Genomic DNA, 26192 nt, shown 5'->3' with positions numbered 1-26192 from the left:
ACAAATGCATAAATGCCAATGGCTATTACCCAAGGGAGATGTTGAATTTCAAAAGAATGTCAAGCTATATATGAAAACAAGAAAACCTATTCAAATCACTAATTGCAAGAGAAATGCAAATTCAGGCAAGTCTGATAAATTAGCAATACTGACAGATGTATTGTTAGTGAACCCGTGAAGGAAATCACCTGTTCTGGATAACAATTAGGAGCAATCCAGGAAAAGTAACCACATCTTTTTACCTAGCCTTTCCACAATTAGGGACATACCCCAAGGAAGGCAGCAAAGGTCCAATAGGAAGAAATAAAATAGCCCCTCTTGGGGGAGGCAGCAAAAAAAGAGTCTACTCAGCAAAGATGGTGTTTTTCAATCAAGTCTGATTCTTCACAATTTCATTTGAGGTTTTCTTGGCAAAGATACCAGAGTGGTTTGCCACTTCCTTCTGCAGTTCATTTTACAGATGAGGAAACTGAGGTAAATGGGGTGATGTGACTTATTCAGGGTCATACATCTAGGAAGTGTCTGAGATTGGATTTGGACTTGGGAAAATGCGTCTTGCTGATTCCAAGCCCAGTGTTCTATCCATTACATTACCTAGCTGTCCAAGTTGCTACAGAAATACCAGATATTCTTTTAGTCTCTCTCTGCTGTTAATATTAAAATACCAAGAGATTCAACTAATTTGAAAGTTATCCGTGATGGGAGAAGATATATTCGGTGCCACTTTGAACAATGTAAGAACCCAGTCTTCTTTTGGAAGACTGGCCCATCAGGGTTCCTTTTTCTGGCTTACAGAACTAAAATACCTCCTCCCCCACCCTGGCCCCAAACTTTCCCCATGACAACTGTTCTCTGTGATCTCCTATTCACAACCTAACACTCTTTTTTCTCAACTATTTCTTTAATCAAGAAATTTTGTTACTCAAGAGAACCTGCTTTATCCATTATTATTTATAGGACTCTGACCAGGTTAATTCACCTTTTCCTGGATTTGAGTTTCTTTAAAATCTATAAAATAATCCTAAAGTCCCTAACCTGCCTCCCTCAAAGACTGTTGAGATGATAACAATGATACTGTTGTGTAAACTCAAAAGTCCAACATAAATGCAAGGAATCATTCTCTTTTAAATTCTGAGCTTAGCAACCACAGACATTCCAAACCAAACATTTAAATAAATATACAAATAAAAACCTTGAAAAAGCCACAAATTCCTATTATTTAATGTAAGGAATAATCATTACCGATTCTATCAGATCCAGGGCATCTGTCAAGTTTGGCATTGTAGCTGGACACAAGAAGTTGGCTGCCTCCACCACCCACTTGTATGGGGAGCTGACTTCCACGGGAGAATCCTCAGACTTCAGTTCCTTGGGAGTCTCCTCCATGGGGTCAGGGATAAGGTCTTTGGCAGGCTCCTCAGGAGCCACCGCCTGCTGCTCCGCAGGGGCAGCTGTGGCTACAACACCTGAGGTGGTTGCAGCCACAACACCTGATGTGGTTGCAGCCGTGATAGTTGATGTGGTTGCTATCTCCTCCTCACTGACTTCCTCTTCCACTTCCATGACCCCAGTGGACCAATCAGTAGTAAGAGTCTTCTGTTTAAAACAGTAATTAGGGAGGAGAGGGGAATCAAGATTACCCAAAGACCTAAACTGCCACGGGAAAAAAAATTGTTCATGGTAAAATAAAATAGCATCAAAATCCAGAAACAAACAAACAACAAAAATATAGAGAAACAGGACAGCAAATAGAATACTTGTTACTATCTTGTTCAAATTAATAAAAAAAAATTTTTCTTTTCCTTTATTTTTCTTTTTTAAGATCCTACATCAACTAGTGTGGGAATACAGACTTACCCCGACCCTGAAAAACTTTGCTATGTTTCATTTCTGATGAGCATTGGCTTGTCCTTCCTTAGGAAGTCTACTGGCCCCCAATCCTGGGAACTCACCATATTGGTGGTATACATAGTATGGTCAATATTTTAGTCTGACTGCAGCTCAGAACCACCAAGCTCAGTCTATCCAGTAGTAGAGACCAGAGGTACACACCATCACATCCAACCATTCAGCATTTTTTAAAAATTGCAAACCTTAGGAGTTCATGGACTTCTATATGATCATTTACGTTATAATGCTTCTGTGAGTAGAAATTATTCTTAATAGGGCAAAATAAAAGAATGGTCTATTGGATGAAGTTTCCTTTTGAGAATAGCAATCTAGATTAGCCTTCCTTAAGCACACGTGTGATGCTATCATTCCATTGATCAAAACCCTTCCATGGCTCCCTAGTGCTGTATTTAAATATCAAACTCACTGGCCTGGTACCCAAGGCACCCATCTTGGACTACCATCGTTCAAGCCCATGCCATCCCTTCCCAGCCTTGAGCCTTTGCATCCCCTACTGTTTAAAATCCTCTTCACTAGGGGGCTTAGCTGTACCAAACTTAAAACTATGTTATAAAGTGGTGGTCATCAAAACCATTTGGTGCTGGCTGAGAAAGAGTACTGGATCAGAGGGATAGGTTAGGCTCACAGGACACAGTAATCAACAACTATAATAATGTAGTGCTTGACAAAGCCAAAGACCCCAGCTTCCGGAATAAGAACTTACTATCTGACAAAAAGTGCTGGGAACACAGAAAACAGTGCAGCAGAAACTAGGCACTGACCAACACCTAACAGCCAAGATAAGATCAGACTTTATCTTCCCATTCAGACCTTAAGGGCTCATGACTTGGACATAAAGGGTGTTCTCATTTAGGAGAACAAGGGAAGAGTCTACCTCTCAGATCCGTGGAGAAGGAAAGAACTTATGTCCAAAGAACTAGAGAACGTTATGAAATGCAAAATCATTTTGATTATATTAAATTTAAAAGGTTTTGTTCAAACAAAACCAATGCAAACAAGATTAGAAAGGAAGCAGACATCTGGGAGGGACAGGAATTTACAGCCAATGTTTCTGATAAAGGCCTCAAACTGACTCATTTATAATATAAGACAAATGATAAATGGTCAAAGGATAGGAGCAGAGCAGTTTTCAGATGAAGAAATTAAAGTCATTTCTAGTCATATGAAAAAAGTGCTCTAAATCACTATTGATTAGAGAAATGCAAATTAAGACAACACCTTTCAGATTGGCTAAAATGACAGGAAAAGAGAATGATAAATGTTGGGGAAGGTGTGAGAAAACTGGGACATTAATTCATTGTTGGTAGAGTTGTGGAGTTGTGAATTGATTCAACCATTCTAGAGAGCAAAAGGACTATAAAACTGGGCATATCCTTTGATCCAGCAGTGTCTTTACTGGGTCTGTATCCCAAAGAGATCATAAAAGAGGAAAAAGGACTCACATGTGCAAAAATGTTTGTGGCAGCCCTTTTTGTAGTGGCTAGAATATGGAAACTGAAAGGATGCAGATCCATTTGTTCTATAAAAAAATAAACTGCAGGCTGATTTCAGAAAAGCCTGAAGAGATTTACATGATCTGATGCTAAGTGAAATGAGCCGAACCAAGAAAATATTGTACACAACAGCAACAAGATTATGTGATCAATTCTGATGGACTTGGCTCTTTTCAACAATGAGACTTGTGAGGGAAAGAGCCATCCACATCCTGAGGGAGAAGTATGGAAACTGAATATGGATCAAAGCATAGTATTTTCATTTTTTGTTGTTTGCTTGTTTTTTTCCTTGCGTTTTATTTTTCCTTTTGATCTGATTTTTCTTGTGCAGCATGATAAATATAGCTATTGGATTGCTCGCTGTCTAGGTGGGGGAAGGGGAAAATTTGTAACAAGGTTTTGCAAAAATAAATGTTGCAAACTATCTTTGCATGTATTTTGAAAAATAAAATACTTTTAAAAATTATCTTCACTACCAACTCCCTCATCTACTAGTCTTCCAAAGGCTAATTCAAATGCCACCAGTGCCATGAAGCATTTCCTGATTTTTTTTCCCTCCCAGCTGAAATGGATCAATTTGATCTCCTCTTATAAACCTAGTTCATCATAGTTATTTATTGGAACTTATTTGCTAGAAGTTACTGCTCAACTCCTCCATTAGTTTAGAAAACTTGTGAAAGCAGAGACCATCTTTATCATTTTATTTACATAAAAAAATCTTTTTTCATTTTATTTTTCCCCAGGTACATGTAAAAACAATTTTCTTTTTTTTGCGCTAGTAAATTTATTTATTTTTGATTCACATTACTTTATAAATCAAGTGGGAGAGAAAAATCAGAAGCAAAAGGGAAAAACCATGGGAGACTAAGAAAAACAGCAATGAACACAGCATAAATTTACACTCAGTTGCCATAGTTCTTTTTCTGAGGATGGCATTTTCTTTTCAAAGTCTATTGGGGATTGCTTTGGATTACTGAACCACTAAGAACCAAGTCTTACATAGTTGATCATTACACGTTCTTCTTGTTATTGTGTACAACGTATTCCTGGTTCTGCTTGTTTCACTCAACACCAGTTCATATATATCTTTGCAGGCCTTGCTTTCCAAAATTAGCTTGTTCATCATTTTTTAAAAGAATAATAATATTCCATTACTTTCATACAACACAACTTATTCAACCATTCCCCAATTGAAGGGCAGCTACTCATTTTCCAATTCTTTGTTACCACAAAAAGCCGCTGCAAACATATTTGCCCATATGGGTCCTTTTCCTAAAATCAATTTTCAACATTTGTTTTTAAAATTTTGAGTTCCAGATTCTTTCCCTTTCATCTTTAGTATTTTTAATATTGTCCCAGCATCTAGAAGTTTAATAAACATTTACTTGACGATTCATCAACCAGAGGATCTGGGGATAGGACTAGAAGAGAATTCAGGGATTCTCTAATTTCATCATCTCATTTTCCTCTGAGGAAATTGAGGGGGAGAGAGAGAAAACTAATCTGAAGTAACCAACATTTTTTGAATACCTAACAAGTCTCAGGCAGGGTGCAGACTCAGTGAATAAGAATAACAAAACAGTACCCACCCCACCCTCTAGGGGATTCCACTCTGAGGGACAGGCTTCTTTCTTCCTAAGAAAGTGGGCCTACTAGACTTACCTGGCTCTCTGTGGAATGCACACTCTGACCCTCCCTATCCTCCAGCTCCACAAGCAGGTACACAGACTTTGGGTCCTTGGTCTCACTCAGGAAGCCCCCAGTATCCACCTTCCGTTTGATGGTAGAGTTCCAATGGTTCTTCACTGCATTGTCAGTTCTGTCAAAGAGATTGGCGACTTTATAACATGGTTGTGACCACTCTCATAGCACAAAGCTGCTCAGAGTATAGAGCACTGGGTATCAACGTGGGGCGCCCACTGATCTTAACAGACTGCCTGGTTCTGATGGATGCAAAGGGGCATCCTATCAAAGGACAACTAGTACCCATACTACACAAATTAGGCTCAAAAACAGAAAGAAAGCATATAACCAGCTTCCTTTGTAAGAAAAATATAAGGGCAGCCAGGCGGTACAGTGAGTGGAATGTGTGGCCTGGAGGAAGGAAAACCTGAGTTCAAAAGAAAAATATATTCCTGATATCTAAACTAAAAAAGAATAAAAACACAGGAGAGCTATGGGCCAAGATGATAAATGAAGGCTGATTAAAAAATTTTAAATAAAATTCTGAAACAGGCTACAGTGATTCATCTAAGAAATCATTCATTATGATTAAGTTGTATTCATATCAGAGATGTTAGAATAGTTCAGTAACAGAAAAACAATCAAGATGATAATATTAATGAGAAGAATATCCCAAACCACACAATTATCTCGAAAGATGCAGGAAAAACTTCTGACAAAATCCCACTGTTAATTAATTAAAAATATTTCCAATATGTGGTTTACTAGTGTATATTTACAAGTTAACTCCCTCATTACATTGTGAGCACCTTGAGGACAGAGATTGGCTTTTGCCTCCTTTTATATCCCCAGCATTTAGCACAATGTCTGGTACAAAGGAAGTACTAGATGTTTGTTGAATAATTAAACACCATACTCATTTATGCATCCTCCTGCCAAAAACAAAGAAACAAACAAACAAATAAAAAACACCCTAAAAATTATAATAGGAGGAGCTTTTTAAATATAAAAAGTAGCTAAAAACAAAAACAAGCATATGTAATGGAGATACACTAGAACATTTTCCAATAAATACAAAAGTAGAATAAGAATGCTTAATTTACTTAGTATTACTTGATATAGTTCTAGAAATCCTAGCAAAAAACAATAAAATAAGAGAAAGAAATCAAAGGTTTACATATAGGTAAAAAGATAAAATTTACTTTTAAAAATCCTGATGAATTAGCAAAGACACTGAAAAATAGCTTCAACAAAATTGCAAACTACAAAATTTCTATATACTAGATAACAAAATTCAAGAGAATGAGTTTCTATTCCAACTAACTGTGGGCATCTATCAATGCCCACAAAATAACTTGTGTTCCTTAAAAAAGTAAAAAACAACTGAAATAGCTGGAGAAATATTTAGTGCTCCTTATTAGATTGTGCCAATTTTAACATGATAGCTTTAATGCTATACCAAATAATTTTAAAACTTCATAAATATTTTTTATCATAATGAAACTTAAACAAAATCTATTTACACAATTCACTTGAAAAATAAAATATGAAGGAAGGAAATATAAAGATAAGTGAAGAGAGAACAGCATTTCTCAAACTCAATCTATATTATAAACCATCTGATGGTATGGGAAAAGACTACACAAAGAAAAATCAGAATTAGCAAATCTCAATAACCCCAAAAAATTTTTTTAACATCTTAGAAAACACAAATTACTTATGAAATAACTATTTGATAAAAATTGCTGGGAAAACTGGAAAACAGTTCGTCACAAACTAGGCTTAAATGAACAACTTATGTCATATTCCACAAAACTTCCTAAATGGATTTATATTAAAGTATTTATTGTATTTCTACCATGTTTAACATATATTGGACTATTTGCCATCTAGAGAAGGTATGGGGGAAAGGCGGGGCGGGGGGGGGGGGGGGGGGGGGGAGGAGATGGGATTGGAACACAGGGTTTTGCAAGGACTAATGTTAAAGAATTGTCCGTGTATATGTTTTGAAAAATGAAAAGCTTTAACTTAAAAAATTAAAAAAATTTTTAAAAAGAACATATTGCAAAAAAAGTTAAGCAAATCAAGCCTCTCTCTCAGCTACTGGTAGTTAGTTGTATTCTTAACCAAACAGGGGACTAAGCTAATTACAGATGGTAAAAAAGATTAACTTTGATTACAAAAGAACAGAAAAGCTTTAGCACAAAAGAAATCAATATGCCTGTTCTTAAAAGGAAGGTGGGAAAGAGGAATACTGGAGATAAAGATAAGTAAGGATACTGAAGAGAGGTCAAATGAGCGGGGGAAAAAAAATCTATCAAATTTCTTTAATAAGAGTTTAGTTTTCAAGATAAAGAAACAATTAGCAAATTTAAGACCAAAAGCCATTTCCCAAATAGATAAGTGGTCTAAAGTTTTATATAAAACGTTCTTTAATAAAACTGTTAACCACATGAAATCACCAATAATTAGAGAAATACAAATCAAAAGAATCCTGAGGTTTTATTTCACACCCTGCAAACTGGCAAAGATAGCAAAAGATGGGAATAATGAATATTGGGGGGGGATAGTAAGATAATGCCTTGTTGGCGGATGGATGTTGCCATTATGTCAGAGTCTGAGCCTGCAGCTTATCAGAGAGCTCTGCCACAGGTGGGACAGAAATAGTCCCTGGGAACATTTGGGGTGGCTTTGCCAATTCTGCGCAGCTTTCATTTCTTCTGAGCTCATAGAGCCTGTAACAGCACCTTCTCTGATGAGAGCACGCCACAATGGGAGGTCCTGTGCCCGTGTTTCTCATATCATACAACTGATTCTAAAGTTCTTAAGAGAGACCTTCGGAATGGCCTTGTATCACTTTTTGTCTTTATATCGCTTGTATCACTGATCACCTTGTGAGTGCTTGCTCTGGGCGAGTTCTCCATAAAATAATTTTTTACAAGTTGGGGGGTCCATTGCTCAAACAAAAGCTGACTGTAATTTTCCAGAGCAAGAGGAAATTATGCTCCAGGAGTTCAAGGATGCCTCCATTGTCCATCTTTATAAAGGTAAAGGGAATAGATCATTCTGTGACAATGGGGGATTGGGGGAGAGGAGAGGTCTCTCTCTTAACTAAAATGTTCATACATTTCGATCCAGAGATTCCATTACTAGACCTATATTCCAAGGAGATAATAAGAAAGCCAGGATATACATTGAAATATATACAGCTTCATTTTTTGTGACTGCAAAGAATTAGAAGCAAAATAGATACCAATTAAGGAATGGCTGAACAAGTTATGGTGTATAAACATAATGGCTTATTACCATGCAGTAAAAAAATAATAATGGCAGGGGCAGCTAGGTTACCAACTGAGCAGAGTGCCAGGAATAAAGTAAGACTTCAAAACTTCTTGGGTTTAAATTTGACCTCAATTATGAGCAAGGATCCTGGGCAAGTCATTTAACCCTGTCCACCTCAGTTTCCCCACCTGTAAAATGAACTGGAGAAGGAAATGGCAAACCTCTCCAGTATCTCCTACCAAGAAGACCCCAAATGTGTTCATGAAGAGTTGGACGTTTGAAATAATTGAAAAAAAAAAAAAAATGACAAATATAATCAAAAGCCAAGGTTGGAAAATTACTATAGCATGCGTTCAAAGAAGACCTATGAGAAGATAGTCCCCACCTCCACCCTATCCCTTTGTAGGTGAGAAATACATTTTAATGTAATGTATTCATTTAAATGTATTTGTCCGCTATACTGATTTTTTTTCACTTTTAAAAAATCTTTACCAACTCCTGTTTGTTATCCAGGAAGGCAAAGGATGGGATACTGGAGAAAAATAGTGATGCAAAAATAAATGAATAAAAAACACCAATATAATTGTTATTTTAAAAGAAAACTACTTGTTTCTCTCCATAAGGAAGTCTACTTCCTCTGCATTCTTCTCATGGATACTAGGAATCACTCCATTATATTTTAACAGTTTTAACACAAAAAGATTGAAAATATTTTTTCTTCCTGACCTTAAGAAAATTTGAGGGGTTTCTATCACAATGAATAGAAAATTGGACCTAGGATGAAATTCTATCTCCATCTCCATTCCTACTTACGTGATTCCAGGCAAGTCATTTAATATCTCTAAATCATATTTTGCTCACTTGTAAAATGGAAACAACAACAACATTAGTGCCTAGGTCTCCCAAGGTTCTTCTTAAGTTCAAACAAAATAATGTATGTATACAAATCTTAAAGCACTATGTGCAGTGTTATCATTATTCCAATTCAAAAGGCAAAGAAAACTTCCTAATGAATCAACAAACTTAATAAAAGTTCTATGTGCCTGCCACTGTGCAGAGACAAAAGACCCTACCCTCAAGGAGCTTACAAATCTAATAAAAAAAAAAAAAAAAAGCAATATGCAGGATAAATGGGATAATTAAGAAGTTTCTGGAAAGCACTGAAATTAAGAATTGGGGAAGGCTTCCTGTATTTCTCAGGCTTTCATTTCTTGGGGGGAAGTTAGGTAAAGAAAGTATTTCATAAAGTTACAGCTCTACAAAAGGGAACTTAATAGAACAGTACAGAAACAAACCTGAAAATTGTTAGCTCAATAAATCCATAGTTAAAATGCAACCATTTTAGAAAGCATTACAGATTTTTAAAAAGAATTATAGTTTCCAGGAGGGTAGTAATACCCCCACTGCCTTCTGCAACAGCCAGACTTCCTCGGGTGTGGTGTCCCATGCTAGATATCAGATTTTAGGAGGGACATTGATAAATTGGAGCAAATTCATATAGAAACCAAAACAATAAGGGAACTGGAATACACCATTTCTTTCCCTTTTGCCACATTCAAGAAAAGAGTTTTGAAACCTCATCTAAATCTATGAGGAGCCCTCAGATTAACAAACTCAAAGTGAGCCTGGTGAAAAAGGTAGACTCTAGCAAGAAAATATGAGACCCTAATTTTGGGGTCATCCAAAAAACTAAAGCTGCCCTACCTTTAGCTAAGTCAGAGAATAAAGAACCATATTATGAGAGCTTAAAATCTCCCCACTGCCAAGTTGCAAACTCTTTTACTTCCAAGAGTAGGAAGAAAAGAATATTATCTGTGGGAGGCAGGTTAAAATGGGGACAATAATATTCTGCTTCCTACTACAAAATGGGCCCATTAGCGGGCTCCTAGACTGTTTAATGTCTAAACTGAATACACACAGACTATCCTATCTGCACAGCTTGGGGTGGCTCAGATCAAGAAGTTTAATCTCCCCCTTGCTCTTTAGGTATTGAGGGATTGTGTTTTTAAAAGGCCAGTCAGCTATGAGGAAAATGCTTTATAAACCTTAAAACACTATGGGGAAACATGAGCTACTATTTACCTTAGTGACAAAGATTTAACCAACAAACATAATTAAATAGGCTGATATATGCTAGAAAGCATGACACAGGGCCTCTGAGAGCTCAAGTCCTAACTGCCATAGACTAGCTCCATGACCTGAGGCAAGTCATTAACCTCAAAGAGCCCAGGCAACTCTAATTTTATAAGATGCAGAGCAGAGGGCAATCTGCTTTGATGAAGGAAGGTTATTTGATGAAAGTTTCTTATACCAATTAAATGACAGAGCACACCCAGAAGTTCACCCAGGAGGGGATGGATTGGATTTTTGTCTTTACATCCCCAGCACATAAGCACACTTTTTTTTTTTCAAAACCAAACCTTTAAGTTAATTGGTGTAAGGAACTCCCAGTGAGTACATTTTATTTAATGTAAGCTGCAGGATGTTACTGCCAAGTGAGCTATTATTATCTTTCTCACTATATAAAGCAGGTATCATCACTTTAACGGTAACAATAATAGCTAACATTTCCTTATGGGTGTAAAATGCTTTACATTCTCTGACCCTCAAATCTGCCCTGTGCTTCATATGTGCCAAAATATTTAGAGCAGCACTTTTTGTGATGGCAAAGAACTAACAAAGAACGTGCCCATCTATTGGGAAAAGGCTAGAGGAACAGATATTCTGAGATTTAAGAAGTGAGAATGGTGAATACAGAGGAAATATGGAAAGGCTTGAGACAGAGGAACAAGACTCCCACGGGTTTAAAATATGGCATGTAAGGTCAGATTTTTTTCGATGCATCTGTTAATGCAATGCAATGCAAAGTCTGTCGTAAGGGAGGAATGGGAGGATACTTGGCGAAAACACGTGGGTAACATAAAAAAGAAAAATCAAAAAGTATTTTTAAAAAATACCTACTAAAATATGTATTAATCCTATTCCTACTTTAAAGATAAAGAAATTAAAACCCAGAGAGGTCAAAAAATTTGTCCAGCTATTCATTAAGTGGCAAAGAAAAGTCCACAGCTCTTTCCATTATCTCATAATTAATGTTGCAGGTGAAACAGATGAGGTATGACTTTTTTCCCCCACCCACCCTTTTCCCCGATCTCAAGGAGTCTTACTCTGCCCTCCTGGCCACATTCTGTGCTATACACTAAGAAAAAATATTTTCCCCCTAAGAAACCTTTTCAAACTGCAGCTTGACCTTGAAATTATGGTTTCCTGTCCCCTAAAGGCTGCAGGTGTGTGCCTTCTAGTAGGCCAGAGAGAAGGGCGACAGCTTGGTAATACAACAGCAGATTAATTTAAAGCAAGAGGCATGAGAAATACTTAAATCATAATTGACTTTTGTAAGCATTTGTCTATGGGGAGAAAGAAATGCTCTCCTCCCAAAGCCCACAGCCCTCTCCCTAAGAGAAGACCACAAAAGAATGCTTGAACTGGAAGGATCTTTGGCTCAATGCTCTCAGTTTTATAGATGAGGAATCTAGGGCTCAGCGAGAGGAGGCAAGTTACTCCAGATGACATAAAGAGTGACAGAGGGGGCTCCAGATCTGTACCTGCTGCCTCCTGTCCTCCCACTCCTATTAGGATCCCGGATCTCGGACAGCTGCCATTTCCCACCTTGTGATGAACCATTCCCGCACCCCATCCCAGCCTTCTGACTCCCTCTTGTGAATGAAGACTGACCTGGGACTCTGGAAAGCCCTGAAATACCCGCTAGAACCCGATTTTGCCTTACCTTCCAGGGAGAAGCTTGGCGATCTCAGCCCAGCGGTTGCCCAGGACCTTGTGAGCTTCACAGATGATGCGGTCCTCCTCCTCCGTCCAGCATGACTTCTTCACCTCAGGGTTCAGGTGATTGTGCCAGCGCTCTCTGCACTGCTTCCCCAGACGCCCTTTCAGGTGCTTGGCGATTAATGTCCATTGTTTGGTGCCATATTTCTTCACCAGTTCAATGACCTTTTGGGAATTGGGGAAATAACCATAAAAGAATTCAACTTAACAAGCATTTATTAAGTGCCCACTACCGCACAAGGCCCTGGAGACAATGAAAAATAAAAATGAGAACTAATTCTTGCCTTGAAGAAGCCTATACCTACTGAGAATATGACATGCAAACACAGAACAAAAATTAAGAGCTCATAATTATGTTTTAACTTCACTACAAGGAGCCCTGATTTCATCACTGTGGATGCTCCTCCCATCAAGGCAGATTGCAGACCCTTTATAAGTATCAGTAGATGAAAAAAATTTTTTAAACACAGCATGTGTTGATTTACATTTAATCTCTATAGTTCTTTTTCTGGATGCAGATAGCACTTTCTGTCCAAAGTCTATTGGGATTGCTTTGGATCACCGACCACTGACCAAGTCTTTCATAGTTGATCATCGCATATTCTTGCTGTTATTCTGTACAATGTATTCCTGGTTCTGCTTGTTTCGCTCAACATCAGTTTGTGTCAATCTTTCCAGGTCTTTCTAAAACCAGCTTGTTCATCATTTTTTATACAATAATAATATAGGAGATGAGAAATTCTTAACCTTTTGGGGGGCCATAGACCCTTTTGGCAGCCTGGGGAAGGAAAGGGATTCCTTATCAGAATGTTTTTAAATGTCTAAAATAAAATACATGGGACAATAAAGGAAACTGCCATCATTGAAATACAATTATCTGGATATTCTTTAAAAATAAGTTCACAGACCCCATGTTAAGATCGTTTACAGTAGGTATTTTAGGCATTTCTATAACTGAACAGAATTCTTCACCCACCTACTAGTGGTTCACCCTACAAGTAATACGCCTTTTTCTACTTGGCTAAACAAATGACAGATTGGGCCAGGACTTGAAACTTTTCTAATTTGGGGGGAACCTATCAGAGCCAACATTACTTAAGGGAGCCTGGGAGAACCACAGGTGGCTCATTGCTAAACTAGGATGAGACATCAATAGATCTTAATGGATTAACATAGTTAAGGTAGACAGTACTCTAAGCAGACATTAGTAATAGCATAATAGCTATATTTATGTAGCATTTTAAGTCTTCAAGCTCTTTACATCCCTGAACTCATATAAGCCTCATAACAACTGTAAAGTATAAGTTATTATACCCATTTTATACAAAGTTTACCTAAGTAAGTATTTGAGGCAGGATTAAAAAACTTATCTTCTAGACCCTTATCTATTCACTCTACCACTCTGCAGCCTTATCCCATTTTATCCAATCAAGGGAGTTTTTATTCCCATTTCACAGATGAGATAAAGAGCAAAGTCTGAATTCAATGGCTAATCACATGCTGAAGGTGATTCTAGGTTTTGAAAGGCTATGCCAGCCAGCAGTGTGATCTAAGCTGTTCTACCTTCTCAAAAGATTTTGAATACAGTCCCAGCAACCAACTAACTCACTATTTTTTGCAAAAACTGAGAAGAGTAACCAACCTAACTCATTATGAGATGCCCATCATCACCAATATGACTAATTTTGTGATTATGGCACCCTATGAAATTGAAGAACTACTCAAAATAGCCTGCGGAACTACATAGCCCTCTTCTCATACAAATTTTAAACTACCTATAAATATTAATATTAAGCATTCTGAATGTGGGCTAAGGGGGAACCAAATGAAACAATAAATACGGTCATTTTCAACACCTGAGACTTTTAAAGTCCTACTTCAAATTATAACACAGACACAATCATGTGCCCTTGTGCAGATCTCCTTTTCAGGATTCCTTATGCCTAAAATTAATCACACTGCAGAAATGCACAGATCTATACGGAGTGAAGAAGTTCTTACCTGGGAGTTCCCTATACCAGAGGTACAATCTGGTGCACCATGGGTGCAAATCATGGGTGCAAATTAAAGACTCTTAAGAAACTCTGTCCAGTGGTCAATAAACTGACCTCCTATTTAAAGAATTGAACCACATGAAAAGGGAAGATGAAACTAAATGGAAGGACAAAGCAGTGGTTCTCCTAAGACAAAGGAGCCACCAGAACTAATTTTATCCTCTGCCCCAAGCCAACAAAAACCATCATTTCACGAGAATCAACTTACAAGTATTTAAGTGCCTTCTTTGTATGAGGGACTAAGCTAATAAAAGCGTAGAGGTATAAGAAAGGAATGGAAGAATACAAGCACTTATTAAGGCACTGTCCTGAGTACTTTACAAATATCTCATTTGACACAAACCTCTAGATGTGATTTCTATTTTACAGACAAGGAATTTGAGGCAGAAGGGTTAAGAGATTGGCTTATGGTCAATAAAAAAGAAAAAGGCACCATGAAGACAATAGATGCTTTATAACCCACATCAAATGTAGAGGTAGAAAAATAATAGAAAAACCTGACAAGATCATCTAAACTAAGGCAGCATTCATGTTAATATACCAGTGCAATATGGTGGAAAAAAGCAGCAACAGAGGTTTCAAATCCAACCTGATACGTATAACCTCTGGGGGCTTCACAAATTAATCTTTTTTGGGACTTCAGTTTCCTCAGTTTTATAAATGAGGGGGAGGGGGATTGTTACTGTTATCATTCAGTTACTTCAATCTTGCCAACTCTTTGTGACCCCTTTTGGAGGTTTTGCTTGGCAAAGATGCCAGAATGCTCTTTTTGCGGATAAGGAAGTTTGCTGAGTTTATAGTTTTATGAGTAACACATTTCTGAACTGATCTGAAGTTAAAAAGGCTTTCTCTCAAAACAAGCCAGAAGAAGGTGGCAAAGTGCTACCATACCTGTTTTTCAGACAAATAAACATGGGACAGCATCCTTACAGGGCCAAAGTCACCACCCAGGCCTTAAGTGTTGGAGTCAAACTCCGGTCCCCTGACTCCAAGCCCTGTGCCCTCTTCACCAGATGAGAGACAAGCTCCTAGAGACCAGGACGCAGGGTAACCTTACCTTTTGATCTTCTTCCTTTGTCCAAGGTCCCTTGACAAGGTCTGGATTCAAAACCCTCAACCACCGATACTGGCACTGCTGATCACTGCGATTCTGGGATGGTGAATTCAGAGCAAGCAGGAAAAGAGAGAAATCAGAAATCCCAGAGTCAGAGAAGCCCAATCCATTCACAACATCCCAACAGAGAGTGATGGGCCCAACGGCCCCTAAGAGACTCTCCCAAGAGACAGGGCCTGGCTGCCTGTCTGGATATCCCACCCGACTTTGGAATAATAATGCAGAAACGTTTACTTACACTGAGCCTAAATCTGCCTCTGCCCCTTCCACATGCCCAGAGACTAGCAGAGCAAGCAGGAAAGGCCCAGGGAGGCTAGCTCAGTTATTAAGGGCACAAATGAGGACCTTGATATTCACACAGGCAAGGCCATGGGGTCAATCCTCCCATGAGGGTAAAGAGAGTTCATTCTGTACTCTGCCGAGTCAATCACCTTCTACATGTTTTGCAGACATCAGGTGAGAGCCCATGGGTATGCAAATTCACATGCCCAAACCCCCAGAGAGAAAACAACTGAAAGTTCACCAGCCTGTGATTCCCCATCCTGACTCCAAAATCACCACTGCACAGCTTCCTAATTGAATGACCTCTCCCCTCCACCTTCCAATGAAAGAAAAGGTGGCAGCCCTAAAACACAGCTCTGAGCATCCCCCGTGCTGCTCAAGAACTCTCCATGTGTCCCTGTAAATTCTACTCAAGTCCTCCTCTGGCCCTCTGAGACCCCACAGAACCAGAGGTGGTCCCTCTCTTGCACATGACAGATTTTTACATTAACTCTTGTCCTGGTGCCTTTTTCTTCTGGTTTAACATCCCCCAATTCTTTCAACCACTCTTCACGTGACAGGTGCTTCCAGATAATTTACTAGCCTGGTAACACCCAAACATAATAATAATTAATGATAATAGCAAACAGCGCTGTGTGTCAGGGAGAGTATTAAGCACTCTAGGGCTATTATCTCATTTGAGACTCACAACTCTGTGAGGCAAATGCTATTTTTATCCTCATTTTACAGATAACTTGTTCAAGATCACACAACTAGTAAATGTCTGAAGCTTCCTTCAGACTCCAGGTCTGGCACTCTTATCAAAATAGTAACAATAATGATGATGATGAAGATAATGGTGGTGATGATGATAATAATAGCTAACATTTATAAAGTGCTTACTATGTGACAGGTACTTTACAATTTTTATTTTATTCAATCTTCACAATTATCCTGGGTAATAGGTGTTATTTATTATTCCCATTTTACAGATAAGGAAACTGAGGCAAACAGAGGTTAAGTACCTTGCCCAGGGTCACACAGCTAGTAAATGTCTATGGTTGAATCTGATCTCAGGTCTTTTACACTCTGAGCCTAACACTATCTACTGTGCCACCTAGATGCCAGTTTATCAACATTTCTCTTAATAATAATTTGCATTTGTTTTAAAATTCTCATTTATACTCCATATAGTCTAACAATGAAAATCATAGCACGCCTTGATCTGGACAGAATCCTAAGATGTATCTTAATTTCCCCTTCTTCATTCCCCTATTTGTGCTGATGATTTTTTCTTTTGCCCCCCTGTATCATTCTTCCCATCCTGTTATCTATTTTTGTGGGTTTTGGGGGGCTTTTTTTGCTGAGGCAATTGGAGTTAAAGTGACCTGCCCAGGGTCACACAGCTAGGAAGTGTTAAGTGTCTGAGTCCATATTTGAACTCAAGTCCTCCTGACTTCAGGGCTGGTGTTCTATCTACTGCACTACCTAGCTGTCCCCTTGTTATCTCTTTAATATTCTCCCTAAAGGAGGTGGAAATCCATTAAGAACTACTAGCTGTACCCTGTTATAGTAAGTTATTTGCAATTTTATTTAACATTTCATCTAAAGAGATTTTTTTTTTAATCAGTTGAAAAAGTATACTGAAAAATACTATTTCAAGATGTCATGAGCCAAGAATACCTCACACTTGGTAGATAGAGGGGAAATCATTAAAATAACCTTTTGCTAAATTTGGGAAGAAGTTACCAGCATGGTATAAGGGATGGAGAATTTAGATTTAGAGTCTGCAGATCTGGATTCCAACCTCTGCCCTGTTAAATCTAGAATCAGTATGACCTTGAGCAAAATCAATCCACCTCTGTAAATCATAAGTTGATAAGATGATTTCTAGGGTGTCTTCCAGCTCTGACATTCTTAAGATTCCCTTTCTTTGAGAAAAAAACAAAACTCTGTGGGTACTGAGCAATATACCCCTTCTTTCCCCAGAAACAAAACTCCCAGGTGCTCCAGAAGCCCCCATGCTTACAGGAAAGTGGCTTGCAAGAAACTTCCAGTCCTGCTGCCCATACTGCCTCACAAGCGCCTTCAGCTGCTCATCCTGAAAAGAACCAGATACTGAATCAGTTTACAGGTGTTCAGAATCCATGATTTGGTTCATCTCCAGAAGAAAAGCTCTCCCCCAAGATGGATTTTTACTCCCCTATTCTCACACACTCCCGCTCCTTACCAAACTGGCTTGCTCTGCTCCTCACCCATGACACTGCATCCTCCTGTCTTCACACCCTTGCGGAAGTGGTCCCATCATACCTGAAACACCTCCTTCTCATCAAATCCCTTCTTCCTCCCTTCAAAGCACAACTCAGGAGCTACCTCCTATATGAGCAGCCTTTTCAGATCCCTTACTCCGATTATCAGCATTCTCTCACTCGTGAAATAATATAAGTTTTATTTGGAAATAATTATATTTACTTACTTGTGTATAGGTGACATCAATTTTATCCCCTGCAATTGAATGTAAGCACCTTGAGGAAAGGAGCTATTTTAAGTCAATATATCCTCCTGCCCTCACAGAAGCTTAATGAAGGCTTACCAAACTGAACTGAATGCAGATTCACAAAATACAACTTGAATGTTCTACTCAGGCTGAGCAGAGTCCTGGTAAGCCTTTAGGGCTGACAACCAACTAATCATGAAATACCCCATAAGGATTTCGTAGATCTAACTAGGTGCAGTGCTCTATGAGAAGAAAACCATCACTCCTCTGGGTGCCATATTAGAAAACTAGATGAAAACCTTTCTCACCAGTTATGAAAAATCATCTTCAAAGAAGAGTCTAACATGGGCTAAGATCAGACACAGAGTTCAACAAGTCGTCGTCCCCCCCCCCCCCTTGCAATTTTCTCTTTTATGTATTACACCATCTTACAGCAGGATGAAAAGATGTTAATAGTCTAGAGGGTCAGGTCAGTCCATACTTCCAGTTTTCCCCTTCTTTTCTATATCCCCCATTCTCTTATCTTTCCCTTCTGATCTTCCTCACAGAACCTCTCCCTCCAAATCCAGTGGTACCTATCCTCTCCATCACTTACCTCTTGGTGGGTCCACTTGACCTTGCACTTATTTTCTCTCTGTTCCTGTACATCGGAATCTGTGTCCTGACAGTGCAACTCATCTTGATCCTCGATGCTAAAAATGTCAAATGCATCCATTTAAAATTTAAGACTTCATTAGGGTAGAATATAACTTTTCTCCTCATTTACATACACACTCGGGCCAATCAGTCAGAAGGAATTTATTTACTAGTCCTTGATATTTTCAAAATGTATTCTGAATGATGATTTTAAAGTTATAAAACTCTTGGGGAAAATGTGACTAATTGGTTGAAATGTTTCCCCCTTTTCACTAAGATCAAGGGTTTTTAAATCTGAGTTTTGTGAACTCATTTGATAACTATTTCAATGAATTTTCTTTGTGATACATATTTTATTTTATGCAACAAAAAAACATGCTTTTGAGAAGGGTTCTGACAAATGGGTATGACATAAAAAAAGGTTAAAAGCCCTCATCACATCTTCTAGAACAATTTCCTAGAAGCAAAATATAAATGTCCAAGACAGGTCAAACCCACCCCCAAGAACAGGTTGTATTCCCAAAGTTCTCTTTCAGAAACAATATTTTATTAGGTGGCTGTGCACTCTTAAAAAGTCAATTTCACCTATAATGTAACTGAAATAGAACGTAACCACTTTTTACATTGTTTCTATGAGAAAAAAAAATGCACCTAAAGTTCTTCTTCCACCCAAACCCAACAGGGCCACAAAAGAAAATTATCATAGTACGGGACAAAGAGAAGCACCCTCAAGCTTCTCCCCATGACCCCAGGGAAAAAGAAATCTTAACTGAAAGCATTAGTAGGTATCCCAACTTGCAAGTGGGATATTTGTAAACCAGAAACAGCCTGCTAGCTAAGGCAAAACAAAAACAAACAAGCAAACCAAAATAACATCCAGGAAAGGGGCAACTTAATATGGGCATTTAATAAAAGTATGAGTATATTGTAAATAACATCAGTACTATGTTTCAACAATGATGCCCTTTGGTATAATGGAGAAATGTCAGGAAAATACCTCTCCTTCACTGCCCTTGGCTTTGGGAAGGGTAGGATTCTTCCTATCTCTCAATTTATAAGAACTCATTTCTTCCTCCATATCAGACCCTCAAGTTAATCGAGAAAAAAGTTTATGGAGGACGTCTAGGCTTACAATTGTAGGTAGGATATTCAATATTTTGTAACCTTAAATTCCTCTCAGCGCTCCAAACTATTCTTTTGCAAAATTGGGTTGGGGAGAGAGGTCCCAGATGAGGATGCCATTTAAAATCATATATATTTTAATAACTGCATTATGATATGATTGGTTTCCTTTGTATTCCTAAGTATTTTATTTTGTGCATTTAAAAATAGGGAGCCATAGGTTTCAGCAGAGTGCCCTAGGATGATGACATCATCAGGTTAATATCTTATGATTCTGAAAAATTCTCCTCCAATGCTGATATACTGTTCAATAGGACATTAATGGGGCGAGAGCTGCAAGAAGCAAGACTCAAGTCAGAGATGGGTAGAGGAGAGCAGTCGCAGCCCTCAGAAAGCTTTGGATCAGAGGTGTATCTTCCACTATTTAAGAGTTTCCAAGGGCACTATTAACACCCATTTTACAGACAGCCACAGGAGACAGGGACAAAATGCTGCGGCCCAGAATCCGGACTCGCCCCCGACAGCCCGAGCACCCGGCCAAGGGAAGCCCCCGGGTCTCACGGGGCCAGCGGTTCCCCGGCCCCGCCCGCAGAGTGGCAGCGCCGGGGGAGCGCCCGGGGAAGTCCAGACCTCCCCCCCCCAGAAAGCTGAACCTGACCCACTCACGAAGCCAACGAGAGGCCCCCCCTCTGAAGTGGGGGAGCAAAGGCACACTGGGTCCCAGCCCCACGTTCTCCGGGAGCTTCACAGGGGGAAGCCGGAGGAGGGAGAGGGGCCGCTACGACCCGTTAAGGAGGGTGTTTCCGTGAGTAGATAAAGCAGGCCCCCGAGTGCCCCTAACTTACCCGCGAGTCCGGCGAGCCATCCCCTTTCGGCTGCCCCCGGGGCCACGGGGTCATAAAGGCGGCGGAGGGGGGGGAGGGAGGGGAGGGGAAGAAAGGGTAGGACAACAGAGCTGCCCAGAACGGGGAAAGGAGATGCGGGAAGGGGGAAGAGAGGGGAGGAGAAGGGGGGAGAGAATGGGAGCAGGGAGGAAAGGGGGAAACGGAGAAGGAAAGAAGGGGAAATTGGGGCAAAGAGAAGGGAAAAGACGGGGACAAGGGGGGGGAGGAAAGGCAGGAAAAGTGGAAATGGGGGGAGGTAAGAGAAAAGGAGCGAAGGGGGAAGGCTGGGGGGGAGGGAGAGCAGCAGCCCGCCTAGCTGAGCCTCTCCTATCCTGCCGAAGGCTCGCCGGCTGCAGCCGCTAAAAGCCCTGCGCTAGGGAATGCGACTCCAAGCTGGAGGGCAGCGGGGGGGAGGTCGGGGGCTCCAGGGGCCCTGTCCCTCCAAGGCTGCCCGGCGCGGGCCAGTTCCTGCAGCCGGGGAGAAGAGCGGGACACGCCGCCGACACAGGAGGACTTTCCTATCTCGCGCCAACTCGGGACGGCCGCCTCCCTCGTTCCCTCCTCCCCGGGGCTGGCGCGCGAGCGTGCGCGAGGCGGACGCCCGGGAAGCCAGAGGCAGAGTGCTGGGTGGCTGGCTGCAGGGCGGGAGGCGGAGGAAGGGGAAAAGAGGCGCGCGCGGGTAAACTGCGAGAAATGGAGCAAAGCCCCCGCCACCCGCCGGCCCCTGCACCCGTCCGCGCGCGCCTCGCACCGCGCCCCAACTTACGGGTTACGGGCGAGGAGACCCCCCTCTCTCCCCAGCTGCCAAGGAGCCCGGAGGGCTCCGCCAAGGCGGGCGGGGGGCAGAGCCGCGCCTGTCCGGGGGCCCCCGCTTTGGAAAGGCCTCTTTTTTAAAGCCCATCTCAGGGTGGGGAGTCAGGGCCCTGGCCCAGCGGGGTCCAGAAATAACCAAAAGCTCGCCAAGTTAAATGTTCAGATATGGCTTTTTAACTGGGCTGAACTGAAGCCCCTGTTGCAAGGGGTTTTGGGAAGTGTAGTTTTGTTTTGGGTTTTTTTTTTTTTTTTTTTGTATTTGTTGAATGGACGGTAGATGTCTTCAGTTAAATAGAAAAGATCGCAGAATCAAGAGCTCTGTACCTAGAAAAATAACCTCATCCCAACCCCCTCCCTGTGAATTCAACATTTTGATTTTTGTTTCAAATAAAACAAAATGCTCCTGACCTTTTTTCCACCGAAAAGGAATGTGGAATATTGAACGTATTGTCAGTATTTATGTTAACTTGATTTTGCTGAGCCTTTTTTTCTTATTTTTTGTTGTACCGGAGGGTTACTTGGGGGGAGGGGGGAGGGACAGAGAAGGAATAAATGTTTTGCATTCCTGTACCCCTTTTCTCCCCTCTGACAAAACAAAAAATATCAATGAAAATTTAAAACAAAAGTGGATTAAGTCATTCAGTTCAAATCTCTCAAGCAACCCTATTACTTTATTGAAGAGTAACCTTTCTGTAACCTAGGTAAACAAGCTCCTGGTTACTCTAACTTTTCATTTTCCTCACTTCCCTTCTCTCTATATTTAATCATTTGCCAAGGATCATAGAATAGCTCCTAATTTTTACCAAACTGACAGTCCCCAAAACAGTGGTTTCACCAAGCCATTTCCCTTGCTCAAGGAACTCAATGGTTTCCTATTGCCTTTAGGATAAAATAGAAACTCCTCTGCTTGGTAATTAATACCACCAATACTGAATATGTAGCTCCAGCCTAACTTTCTAGACTAATTTCATATTTCACAAACTGTATTCCTGCCAAACTGGTGCTCTTATACATGACATGTACTCATTACTAATACTTCATTATACATGACGTTCCATTTCCCCCTTTAGCTGTGCCCCTTTGTCTGGAATTCTCTCCCTCTTTCCTTTCTTGGAATCACTAGTTCCCCAAAAAACTCAACTCATATGCTAATTACTATAGATCAGGTCTGTTTTTCCAGATCTCCATTCCTATCCCAGAAATTACTTTGTTTTCTGTATGTATATTTATATTTATGTGAAAACATGCTTAATAGAATGTAAGCTCTATATCCTGAAAATATTAAATGATTTTGAGAAAAGTTTCCATTATATTGGACAAAAAAATATTCTGTGGAAGACCTATGGGAAGGGCATGGACAAGAATTACATAAAACGAGAAGGCAGGGATGGGGTTAACATCTTCACTAGTGGAAAAGTCCACAGATCCATTAAAATATATAACAAAATGACAAATACCATTTTTAAAAATGTGATCTCTTATATCACAGCCATTTCTAGAAGTACCTTTTCCACTAAATACCATGTAATCACTTTCTTGTAGCAAAAGATAAAAGTTAAGCAAAACCAATGGTCACATAGACATTGAAAACATTACAGACTCATAGTCTTCAATTTCCTTTCAAGGATCGATATCCACAATTTACAAGTTTCTGGGCTGTTCTGATGTTTATAGTTTTTCACAGGAAAGAGGCTCCAAAGGCAGAAAATCTGGATTCTAGGCCTGGCTCAGTCATTAACTCAAAAGATATCCTCATACCTCCCTTGGAAAAATAAACTCTCCCTTGGAAAACTGATAGGAAGAGTTTACAAAGCACTTTTTAAAACTTAGTTTAAGAGCACTTTCTTCATGGGATACCTGTGAGGTAGGGAGCGCAAGTCTTTTTAATCACATCTTAGAGATGACGAAACTTTGGCTCAAAAAGTTCAAATGTGGCCAGAACCACACAGCTAAGGAAATGTGCTATTACCTTCCTGTAGGCATTTAACACATTATATTCTATACTATCAGTGTTCCATTTCCTTCTCCCACTCATTTTACAGTTGAGGGAAAAAAGGCAAGTGGGAGTTGACTTGCCCAGGAAATAAGTGTCTCAGTACAGATTGGAACTCAAGAAGGTAAAATCTTCCTGTCTTCAGGCCTGAAGTTCCATCCATAGTGCCACTTAGCTTCCCATAGTTATTTGTGAATATGCCCTTTGTCCTAAGCACTGTGAACTACATGAGGGCAAGGATCATTTCTCATTTTTTTTTATTACTCTTGAGTAATCAAAAGTATGGATCACTAGAATAAACAGGCTTCAATGTAGAAAATATGTTAAGAGAATTACAACTGGAAAAGAAGCCTGGCTGGTTTCATTCATTCATATCCACCTAATTTTTGAAAAATGTTTATTGCTGCTTAAATTTTTTTTTTTGTAGCTGTCAGTGCCCAATGCTTCCTGCTCTTAATAGTACTACCTCATAACATAAGTTTAGCATTACTAAACAAAATGAACAAAAACATTGGTCTTATCTAACAACTAGTTTCATCTATAGTCCACCACCTCAGAGACTAGAGTTTCACAAGTCCTCAAGTCAAAATTGTTTGCTGTATTGATCATACTTCTTCTGCCTTTTGTTCTGTTTAAATTTCTTGATTGTAGTCATGGCATCTGTTTCACTCTATCAGTTCATACATGTCTTTTCAAGTTTCCTCTAGCATAGCAATATTCCATTACATTGACATAACACAATTTGTTCATTTTCTTCAGCTCAGGAGAGAATACGTATTCACTTTGTTTCTAGGTCTTTGCTTGAACAGACCTTCTTGGGAGCATATGCCTAGCAGCACTATTGCTGGGTCAGAGTCTGATGATTTTTCTAATATAATCAGAAAATGTTGGACCAATTCACATCTACCAACCATGAATTAATTTATCTTATTTTTCCAACAGATGCTTCCAAATTTAACATTTTTATCTGTTATCTTTGCCAATATAATTGACATAAAAATTTTAATTTGCATTTTTCTCAATATTAGTGATAGAATGGGTTCTTTCATATTATTGTAGAATGTGAGCTCCTTGAATATGTCACATAGTAGGTGTTCAATAAAAATTATCAATTGATATATTGAATATTTGCATTTCTTTTGCTAATTTCCTGTTCATAAGCTTTTAACTTTTATTATGAAATATTTTTCATTTTGTATTTGCTGCAGTTTCCTAACCTGTAAAATGAATAGAAGAAAATAGCAAACCAATCATACACAACTGAACAACAACAATCATCTTGGATGTCATATCTTTAAGATCCTCAAGCATTTATTAAATATCTACCAAACATCATATTAGGGAAAAATAGGGTACCAGTTTGAATTTCACAATTACGTTTGATTTGAGAGGCAGTTTACTGCAAAAGACCTCTGAATCTGATTCCTTCCTATGTCCCAACCTGGATTATATTCCTATCTCAGTAAATATGGGATAATGATGCTTCTTACAGGATCTGGTGAAGGGGAAAGGGTAATTTTACTGCATCAATTTTAATTATTAGTCATATTGAATATTACTACATTATACTGAGAACACTGAATTCTTTTTTTTTTTTTTTTTTGAGGCAATTGGGGTTAAGACTTGCCCAGGATCACGCAGCCAGGAAGTGTTAAGTACTTATCTGAGGTCATATTTGAACTCAGGTCCTCCTGAGTTCAGGGCTGGTGCTCTATTCACTGCACCACCTAGCTGCCCCCATAACATTGAATTCTAATGCACAGTAGTGTTTGCACCAAGCCCCAGATATCTGCACGCACAAGGCCTTCCCATAAACCCACCCATCATGCTCCTGCCTCTCTGCTGCCTGTAGCTACCTCAGCCTGGGCTCACCCCTCCAAGAATGCCACTACTGAAAGGAGGCTGACCCCAAGAAAGGGGCTCCATTCCTCTGTCCCCTCCCCGGGACCATAAAATTATCTAGGGAACTCAAAGACTCCTCTAGCTCCCTAGGGAGCCCCCTTTGGGGTCTCATGCTAAGCCTGTATTAAATCATTGCAGGGCCTTTAGCTTTGCAGCATGGTGATTGCAGATATCTCAAGACATGTTTCTTTTAAAACAATTTGTGAACCAGGAAAGATTATGTAATCTAACCCCCACATTTTATAGTTAAGAGGGACTTGCTGACCAACCTGCAGTAAGTGGCTGAGCTGGAATTTAAACTCATGCCCTAAACATTTAAGGATTTTATTTTAAAACAAAAAATTAAGCATTAAACTACTTTTGAAGACTGCAGTTCTTATTCTCCTACTGCCAGTGCATTTATTACACAGTCCCTAATATTTGTGGAATAACAGAAAGAATCACTAGATTTGAGATCTAAAAATAAGTCGTGAACCCTTAGAAGTTCAATTACACTGCTATTGCTTACAACTTTTCAGACCTTTTGGAATAGATTTTTGCATCTGTAATATTCTTTTAAATACATTAGATGAAAGGACAGCTAAGTGGCGCAGTAGATAGACTTCTTCCTAAAGTCAGGAGGCCCGGAGTTGAAATGTGACCTCACTTAACACTTCCTAGCTGTGTGACCTTGGACAAGTCACTTAACCCCAATTGCCTCAGCA

At 39.6% G+C, this 26192-nt stretch overlaps 1 protein-coding gene across 1 annotated transcript in view; it reads right to left on the bottom strand.

The window, feature by feature from the left end:
* MYBL2 (MYB proto-oncogene like 2) overlaps positions 1–20926 on the bottom strand; it is a 39913-nt gene extending 18987 nt beyond the window's left edge. Inside the window, exons 1-7 of the mRNA XM_031953980.1 lie at positions 20742–20926; positions 18734–18830; positions 17671–17742; positions 15324–15416; positions 12157–12377; positions 5067–5223; positions 1243–1596 (exon numbers count right to left, since the gene is read on the bottom strand). Coding sequence (XP_031809840.1) covers positions 1243–1596; positions 5067–5223; positions 12157–12377; positions 15324–15416; positions 17671–17742; positions 18734–18830; positions 20742–20761 — 1014 coding nt within the window. The 5' untranslated portion in view covers positions 20762–20926. The remainder of the gene's footprint in view (positions 1–1242; positions 1597–5066; positions 5224–12156; positions 12378–15323; positions 15417–17670; positions 17743–18733; positions 18831–20741) is intronic.
* Positions 20927–26192: the final 5266 nt, after the last annotated feature.

Source organism: Sarcophilus harrisii, chromosome 2 (assembly GCF_902635505.1).
Source record: "Sarcophilus harrisii chromosome 2, mSarHar1.11, whole genome shotgun sequence".
Lineage (NCBI taxonomy): Eukaryota > Metazoa > Chordata > Mammalia > Dasyuromorphia > Dasyuridae > Sarcophilus > Sarcophilus harrisii.
Note: the sequence above shows the minus strand (reverse complement) of the source record. Positions and strands in the feature narration are given on the sequence as shown.